Source organism: Sinocyclocheilus grahami, unplaced genomic scaffold (assembly GCF_001515645.1).
Source record: "Sinocyclocheilus grahami isolate Dianchi unplaced genomic scaffold, SAMN03320097.WGS_v1.1 scaffold86.1, whole genome shotgun sequence".
In the NCBI taxonomy this organism is placed as follows: domain Eukaryota; kingdom Metazoa; phylum Chordata; class Actinopteri; order Cypriniformes; family Cyprinidae; genus Sinocyclocheilus; species Sinocyclocheilus grahami.
Genome location: NW_015505265.1, coordinates 1,456,150 through 1,465,908, shown reverse-complemented (window position 1 = coordinate 1,465,908; position 9,759 = coordinate 1,456,150). Strand labels below are relative to the sequence as shown.

Below are 9,759 nucleotides of genomic sequence, written 5' to 3'. Positions count from 1 at the left end.
AATCCATTCAGCCGATCTCCGGGTCTGGCGGTAGCACTTTTAGCTGTAGCTTAGCATAGATCATTGAATCTGATTAGACCGTTAGCATCTCGCTCAAAAATGACTAAAGAGTTTCTATATTTTTAATAATAATATATCTAATATATTTTAATTTCATTGCGCCTGCTGCACCCATGGTACGGCAGCAAAGTTCCTTGATTATTACGCCGGAATGAGAGTATAGTTCCTAGCCATATCGGCCTAGAACATTTTTCATTTTCCGTCGGTCTTAGTACACGATGTAACTACAGAAGAGTCAAGTTATAAATAGGAAAAATATAGAAACTGTTTTGGTCATTTTTGAGCGAGATGCTAACGGTCTAATCAGATTCAATGATCTATGCTAAGCTAAGCTAAAAGTGCTACCACCCAAACCCGGAGATCGGCTGAATGGATTCGAAAACAGTAAAACTCAGTTTAACTCTAGGGGAGTTGGAAAATGATCCTATTTCCAAAAATAGTGGAGTGTTCCTTTAACAAATCAAGTTAAACTAAAAATCAATGAATAGTGTTGAAGTTTTTAATATTTTAGTTTTAGTTTTGTTTCGGTTTACATTTATTTTATTCTCTTTTTTTTTTTGGTCTTAGTTTTAGTTAACCCTAATAACCCTAATTCCAACATGACAAAAAAATCTATTAGATCACAATGTTCTCAATCGCTCAACTATATATTTAAATCAAAATTTTGTAATTTAATTATTAAAATAAAAATATTATAGCTATTTCTTCAACTGTGTTGGAAGACATTTTTTCAATACAATAAAGACCGCATAATATCCAATAGGACGCAAGATTTAAATAAAATCAATCCCACTTTTTTTTTTTTTTTTTAATTATGATTCCTAATTATTGTAGAAATTCCAATAAGAATCCTGAACACATTCCTTTAGAATTACTGTATGACGGGGAATGGCCCGATTGACTCCAGGTCAGGAGCCAGTCAGACTAAGAGGAAGTGTGGAATTCTCTGAGAAGCTCATTGAATACAGACACATAGAGCAAAAAGAAGAGGACCTTATTGGAGACTTGCTTCAGCCATAAGATTGATCACGCTCAGTGTTCTAAGGAGGAAATCCTTGTGAGAATGCAGCCCTGCCTTGTTCTTACAGAGACGCAGCAAGGCAATCAGTAGACGTGGCAGACAATTAATCTCTCTGACAATGGTTTGCTTCAGTGGAGAGCTCTTATGTGGCTCCAGCTGAACCATCATCATCATCTTGCTCCATGGGAATTCTCAGCCGTAATTGACAGCCAAATGCAACTCAGCTGCTATTTATACCTATGCAGAAATGGCTTTCTGCCCAGAACCACGCAATGTATAAGGTGACACAATTTATGCACCTGGTTAGGTTTATAACATTTAGTTAAGCAGATACATTCTATAACATCATAGGCTGCATAATTGATTTCCTATTGTAACAATAAAAGACCAGAATTAAAGGGTCCTTTAGTTGCAAGTTGGATGACTGGTATTTTTAAGTCTCAATGAACTGTTTTTGTTGGGCAGGAGAGAGACCGAGACAAGCTTAAGTGGGACCTCTATGGGTCACTTTGGAAACTAATTAAGAACCTCTTTGGATACCAGTCTGGTATTTCTCCTCAACAATTGCCTTCTCTCCTTCTCTCCCATCAAAATACACTCTTTTCAGCCTCATCAAACAAGCACAGGGCCAAAGTCCTCTTGTGAGTGAGCTCAAGGAGGCTCTATGTAAACCAGCTGAACAGCTAATAGGGAAAACCAAAGCCTGAACACCAGTAAACACTGGAGGCCCAGTCTGAAGCAAAATGAAAGAACTGTTAATTGAATTTTAATTCTTCATTACATCTTATTAGTGAAAATGAAAGAGCATTTAATTAAAAATGGTGCAGATAAAAACTTTTCTTATTATGCTGTATAAAAGCTAGTTAATCGCTAAATATATTTTATATATAATAATATTATATAATAAATGTTTATCAGGTTCTCTGACCAGTCATTCATTATATATCAGCCCATTTTCAGCTAAATAAAGGAGTCGTATGCATTCAAGACACATTCTGGGATTTCATATTTTGACAAAAAAACACACCGATATACGAAAGTCAGACTGTAAATGTAAGTTAACACTGTATGACAGCAGCATTTCCATACAGAATATCATTCCTTGTTTAATATCTACAATGATTTATTAAGGCCGTCACAGCATCATGAGTCCAGAGGACACCGGGGCATCACCTGTGGAGTTCCAAATGTAATATTCTGAGGAGACCAGCTCTCGTGCTAGAGGGGAAAAAAGGTATATAGGTTAATTTTCATTGTTGATATACTCAACATTAATTTTTTTTCATGTCAATAAGCCTTTGTGTACTTATTTTAACATCTGTGTTATTTTAGATTTTTATATATACTATTAAAGTATTTATTAATATTTTGTGTTAGCTTTTTATAGATAGTTTAGGGCTGTCAAACGATTAATCGTGATTAATCACATCCTAAATAAACGTTTTTGTTTACATAATATATGAGTGTGTACTGTGTATATTTATTATGTATATATAAATACAAAAACATGCATGTATATATATTTAAGGAAATTATGTTTATATATTAAATATATATAATATAAATGTATATACATATAAATATTTTCAAAATATATACGGTATGTATGTGTGTGTATTTATATATACATAATAAATAAACTACACATACATATATTATGTAAACAAACACTTTTATTTTGATGTGATTAATCGCGATTAATCGTTTGAGTTGCTGTAGGCTATATAACAAAACTGATGTCATTTCCCACTATGCTTCTTAAATTGTCCTTTTTTATTAAATACCTTATTAAATGTGTCATCTTTCACATCAAATTCTTGCATTGTTTCAATTAATTTAGTTAGAACAATAAGAAACTGTAGAGCTGTTACCATTCAAACAAAATCAGTATCAAAATACTGATACCACCGCAGGAAACACAGAAGCTGCATCTGAAGTGGCATTAGATGTATTTACACAGACTGTTTGATGAAGCTGAGATGCCATAAATGCATTTACACTGCAAAATTTCGAATGCATAAAGAATTTTATAAGATTAATGTTTTAAATATTTTTTAAACATACAAATAAGAAATGTTGGGGAAAACGCAATGATAGTTTTAAATATGAAACCAAACCAGTAGGTGGCAGCAAATGACTGTTTGAATGAGTGAGTCATTTAGTCCTTTATTCAACAGATTCGTTCAAACGGCTGATTCATTCAGAAATTAGGCAAGTGACTACTGTCTTTATGAATGGGATACTGAATCATTGACTCACTTGATTCGTTTAAAAACGTGGATTCATTCAGTAACGAAACACCGCTGTGTTGCTCAGAGACACAAAACAGTTCTGCTGTGGCTTTGATTGGAACTATTTTCGATTTTTTAAGTCACTTAAATTTAAATTTGTTTATTGAACTACTATTGTATAAAATCACATTGCATTCGTGTTGAAACATTTTGGTCGTGCAATGTTGCGTACCTAAATCATATATTATAAATTACTTTTTTTTACTACCGCAGTATGCATCTATAACTTTCTGTGAGTGCTGTTGCATTCATTTGTTTTGTTTTCTGCACGAGTCTCACATACTCACTCTGACTTCGCAAGCCTCATCTGGCACGACATAAATTCATTATCAGTCGTCGTAGGTGTGATGTCAAAACAGACCGGCTCGGAACCGGCAGGCTGAAATCCGTCATGTGGAAAAACGGCTAATTCCGGTCCCTGGCCGGTCGATCGGTGCATCTCTAGACAAAACATAAGACAAACTATTGCCAGAATAAGCTTTACCTGTGAGGTGTAGCTACAGAGTCTGAAAAGCTCCAGAGGTGGTGAAAAAGGGAACTTGTATGGCCCTGAAAAGGCGGAACCGCCATTCTCGTCCACACTGCAGGCGGTAAGAATGCTTGCATCCAGAGACGTCACACAGGGATGGACAAGAATGTCCTCACACTCCCACCGTTGTGTGGGAGTGTGAGGGTGACGGTCACATTGGGCAGAACACCTTCAACCTCACACTGAAAAACATGAAGTCATTAATGTGACACAAGTTTATATATAAATATAACACTGATCAAACTATGCGTTCAGTGGGGACTAACTTTGCACATGACCATGCCGTACACATCCCAGATATCTTGTTGACTGCTCTTGCCGTACTGCATGGACCTCACCTTCTCGGTAAGGGCCACACTTACTACCGCCCTGCCTCGATGGACCCCTGCCTTCCAGGCTGGCTGCTTTTGAGCCCCCCCCTGGGCTTGGAGCCACAGCAGCAGGCACCGATCCAGCAGGAAGAGGGGTGTCCAGTGGCCTCCCCAAAGGGCAAACCTGCAGGAGCACGGAGGGAAGAGCAGCCAAACGGGAGGCCAGCACATCAGGCTCTGGTTTACCTCCAGGGCCACAAAGGAAATCCTGCAGGCCTGACAAAAGAGCTAAGCCCTGAGAGACTGAGGCCAGACTGGGGAGAGGTGGCCAAGGCTCAGGAGGTGCTTCCACTAGAGGAAGCCAGGCTAGGATTAACGCTCCCTGAGTGACCGTGAGCAAGGGCCAGAGGGTTCTCCTACCCGGGCCGTCCAAACGGAGCTCCACAGCCAGTGAGCGGTGCTGACGGGCGCAGTAGTCCCGTACTTCTACGTAAGGTTTGTCTGCATCCACCAGGCCCAGCTCTGTAAACAGAAGCTTGGGTATGACGCAGTCCTCCGGAATGGCCACATACTGAGTTCCAGCCAAGGATTTGGTACGGAGCTCAACTGTTGGGAATCGCCCGAGTTAAAACACATAACAAAAGAAAAATAACAAATTGACTAAAAGCATTCCAATCAAATGCTGTGCACAGTTTGCATTTTCTGTTTTCATGGAAAACCCAGACTACTTACTACGTACTGTATCCCACGATGTAATGTGTTCAACTTGACTTTCAGTGGGCTCTACCTACAGTGTAATAATAGGCCTGTCCCAATACCCACACCTGCTGTCTTGGCCGCTTAAGAGTGTGTGCATGCGACAGGAAGTAGCGTGCAAAACTGTCTCAGGAAAAATGCTAAGCTCAGTGCCATTCACAAATAATTTCATCTCTAATACCATTTTAACCAATATTATATCAGTGCAAAAACTACTGCTGAATGGTCATTTGTATGCCAATATTGGTATGCCAGTAATCACACCAAGAACAATAACTATAATGATAACTATAACGATAAATATATTTGCAAACAAAACAATGCACGATAATATTCTGTTTATAATAAGCATGTGCCACAGTACTGTTAATTTTGTTAACGAAGACTATGACGTAAAATGTTAGTTGACGAGCTTAAAAAATAGTTGTATCTCGGCCAAATATTGTCCTATCCTAACAAACCATACATCAATGGAAAGTTTATTTAATCATCCGCCAGAACTTATTTTTTTTTTTTTTTGGAAATCTCAAAAATGTTACTCTCATGACTGGTTTTGTGGTCCAGGGTCACATATACAGTACAGAAGCAGAAAAGGTAATAGCAGTATGTTAGTATGCAATTCTAAAAGGCTACTTTAAATAGAGTACGCAGTACATACTTCACAGTATGCAATAGGCTAACATTCCTTCACAGAAAACGTCCTTACCTGGAAAACCGCACTTTTTCAGATTCACCCTTCTCGTGTGAGACAACCCATAACGCTCGTATACTCATGCTGTTGTTTCTGTCCCTATGGATGAGCGGGACTAGTCTAAAATGCCAAACATGTGTTAGTGAAGTATGCACTTGTTAGCTGACTCGGTACGACGAAAGATTTTTATTTATTTAATTTTTTTCCCACAGTTTGATAGTGTGTGACCGATATAAACGTAAGGTCTTAACATAACATGTTTAAAGAAATGAAAGCAAAATAAAGGAACTCGCCTCTGTCATGTTATTCCCATGTGACGGCTTGTTTTTCCTGTATGCCGACGATCACGTGACATTTTGGGGCGTGGACGGGTCGCTGCGACGGCGCTGACGTAGGATCAGCCGTAAAAACGGCGCTGTTTATTAACTACATTGTAGTAGAACATCAAAACTGATCCTAGACCTGCTCTTAAACGCATAGCCCTCTTATCCTCACCCCGTATCCTTTCTTTCTATTTCCGGCCCGGTCATGGCAGCTAGATGCAGGAAGCAATTGTTTTCAGAATAGACATAAACAACAAGGAGCAAAATATAGTCTCGAAACTACGCCGTTTTAGGGAGTATTTGCGAACTTAACGTTACCTTTTGCTTTCAGACGCTGAGAAATATGGCTAACGTTACGACAGCTCAGTTATTCGAGGTAAGGCTGGGTTTATGTCACGAAGGCTGTCACGGTCTGCGCTACAGCTCAAGCTGTTTTCATAGCTCATATATGAGCCTTATTTACATTGTTTAGTTTTGACATAACTTGCTGCATGCAGACAGTAACGTTAGATTAGCACTAATGAGAAGCTAAACGCCACATTGTCGCATAAATACTCTGCCCAGCTGTTCTGGTTTGTGTTGTCAGACGATCTGTACAGTTCTCATTTAAAATGATCCGATTCTCTAGACCACCTTTGTGTAAACAGTCTAGAGGGTCATCCTAATTTATTAAAGCTTATTCATCTGTGCATGTCATTGGCAATTACATTTAGCTTCTTATTCATTTTTATTTTTGTGATCTTAACAGGAACCGTTTGATGCTGATGAGTATATTGAGAGACTGGCATGGAGAACACCTGGAGGAGGCTCCAAAGGAGGTGCAGAGGCATTTGACCCCAAAAAGTGAGTCTCGAAATATTTATAATTGTCATAAACATACACCACAAGTCGATTGACTTTACATCGATATTAAATACCTTTTGATCTAAAGCTTAAATGTTTGAAATTAGTTTTGTGGACAAACAAACATTTGCTTATGTATGATTTTCTAATTGAAATTGTTCAATTTAACGGGTTAGTCATTGAAAACAAGGTGTCAGTGTAGATGGCAACCCCTTCAATACTGTACAAAAAGATTCTTAGGATGAAATTGGTCATGAGAAGCTCAGAGTGTGCAGAGTTGTAATGTTGGCTACGTTATACAGTAGAAGCTGAAATATAAGATTTTATTTCACGTTATAAACACATTTTGATAGACCTTGTAGTAGACTGAGAGAGAGGTGAGTGCGATGAGATCTCGTAGTTTTGATTGTACTTTACTATTCTAAAATATGGAAAAAAATATTAATAAAGTATTAGTAATCGCGCGTATGCTTTTGATTGGTAGTGTAGTTTTTAGATTGTATTAATTTTTCAGCTCTGCAACTATTGCGTTATTTAAATTCCTAAGATGTCTATTTGCAGTTTATGTATGTGAAGTGCGTTTGTGCTGCGTATGCATTATATAAATCTTAATTTTTACCTTATACACATTAAACGCTGATTTCTGTAGGATTGGACCATCCATCATTCACAAAGTGCTACACATTCACTGCGTTTTTCTTTTTCATTTATTAAAAATACTAAGGAAAATGTCATGCTTTTAGATACGGCAAGATCCTAATAGTCTTAATAGATCTATTTAGCACATTTTATTTAAATTCATTTTACATATTTGTTCTAAAGTAAAGCAACAAATGCAAATGTGACGAGAGGGGCGAGGCCGGTGGAGTAAATGCTAATGCACGACACCTGCGCCACTCACCGGTCTCGAGTCCCACGGAGGAGCTCCGGAAGGATAAAAGGAGGAGTGACGACAGTGTTGGACGAGAGAGGACCAGGCCTGGACTTTCCCACAGCTCTCGGCCCCGCCCCTCTCATCACAGCAAACATATGTAGACATATTCTGTTCTTTCTGGGTCTAGTTATACATAAATTGGCCCAAGAAAATGTTTAGAAGCCTAAACCACACTTAAACTTGTTGTTACCTTATAAAAAGATGATTTTAAAGAAATAGCTTATAGCACAAACCCTTTTTAAGCGAAACATTGCACAAATGAGGTCAAATAAAAGAAGTTTAAATAGATAAAACAATATATTTAAAGAAAAAATGAAGGCAAGTAGTTTGGACACTTTGCGATCGTCAAATGTTGGACATGATGAACTTCACCTGTGGTGACACCTATGTGAACTTAACTGACTGCTGAAAATCATCAGTTGGTTAAAAGTAACTAGAAAAGCATAGTTAGTAAAGTTAGTTTGGAGAAAATGCATAAAATCATTTATTTGCCATTCGTTCATCATTTCAAATGCCACTTGTTTTGCCACAGATTTAGTTTTCTAATGCAGTGAAATTCAAAAGTGTCCAAAAACTTTTCAAAGTTCCTTTTCTAATACGTTTATAATGTGGACGTAATCACAACATATCATTTTGTTGAAGTTTGACTAGTTTGACAGTCATTCCACTGTCAGAGACAAAAGCATAAAAAAGACAAGAAGTTTACTTTAACACACACAGACACAGCAAAAGTGCTTTTGACTGCCAGAGCAGAAACATCACTCCAAATTTTACACCAAGCTCTCAAATAACCGACCATGAAGAGGCTGTTGTGAGCTGGGCAAACCATTGACTTACAAATGATGGAAGAGAACAAATTTGAGGGGAAAAGATGGAGAGAGGAAAAAGAACTTAAGCTGCCAGCAGCGTTTAGGGAATTACGGTGATATGAGATTATATACTCATCACTTCAGAATGTTTTGCTACCACCCAGAGAATCCAAACTTGCTGAGTTGGAGCTTTTGACTTTGCTGTCCTACAAGTTCTTTGAAATGCAGCTGACGAAGCTTTTGGTTGTATGTGTGAGGTTTCCTAAATATACGTGCACATGCACAGCGCAGAGAGACACTTTTTATGAAGAACCACAATTTATGGTAACGGGCCATTAGCTTATTTGCTGCCGAGGTAAGTGCTTATGTGATCTTGAGAAATAAGATGCTCTCCCTGGATGCTTTATCACTTCACAGTTTGAGATCAGACTCTCAGATTTTTTCTGCGTCTATTTGGAGAAGCATTCATGAAAGATAAATGAATCTCAGCCCAGCATATACTGATCCCTGCCGTTGAGCTGGTTTCAGGATCTGGGAACAGAGCTTCAGGCATTTTCGTATGATTGGTCAGGTTTTATATTACATTTCCTCACAGATTACATGCTAGCCAAGCTAACTTAATTTGGGACATAAGCCTGCATCGCGCAAATCAGACTGTGAAATGGGCAGTTTTTCAGTGTTTTGTGGACACAAAGAGTGTTCTTTGGAACGCTCACTGAAGCCTCCGCTCTAATGTACTTTTCATGTATAAAAATTACTTCAGAGTTCTGGTTGTCAGCGATTCTCCTTCTTTTGGCAACTTGACAAGTGACTAGTATCCACGTAGGCCATATGAACAAATTTCAATATGCAGTGAAATCCAAAAGTATGTGACCACTTAGGAAAATGATAAATTATATTGTCTACATAACAAATAGTTTGCAGTTTAATTAAAAAATGAATACAAATTTTCTGAGCATTTGGCAGCCCATATCTGTAAAATCAGATGATTATGTTATCCAGCATGATTTGAGTATGTTAAGAACAGCATTCTTATGAAAGCAAGACCATATGTTTAAATTTATTGACTTGTTTACTGTCTCAAATTTGCTTATTTGGTTAATGACCTTGACGTAGTGCATAATAGTTAATAATAGTTTTTTTTTTCATGAAAATTTCCAAAATGTAAAAAAGGTTTTACTGAATTGGAGG

At 37.8% G+C, this 9,759-nt stretch overlaps 1 protein-coding gene and 1 pseudogene across 1 annotated transcript in view; one reads left to right on the top strand and one right to left on the bottom strand.

The window, feature by feature from the left end:
• Positions 1 to 1,907: 1,907 nt before the first annotated feature.
• On the bottom strand, positions 1,908 to 5,977 carry LOC107586842 (AP-5 complex subunit mu-1-like; annotated as a pseudogene).
• A 207-nt stretch (positions 5,978 to 6,184) lies between these two features.
• Positions 6,185 to 9,759, top strand: part of exoc5 (exocyst complex component 5) — a 29,207-nt gene continuing 25,632 nt past the window's right edge. The window contains exons 1-2 of the mRNA XM_016274388.1: positions 6,185 to 6,358; positions 6,731 to 6,825. Of these exons, the coding sequence (XP_016129874.1) occupies positions 6,326 to 6,358; positions 6,731 to 6,825 (128 nt within the window). The 5' untranslated portion in view covers positions 6,185 to 6,325. The remainder of the gene's footprint in view (positions 6,359 to 6,730; positions 6,826 to 9,759) is intronic.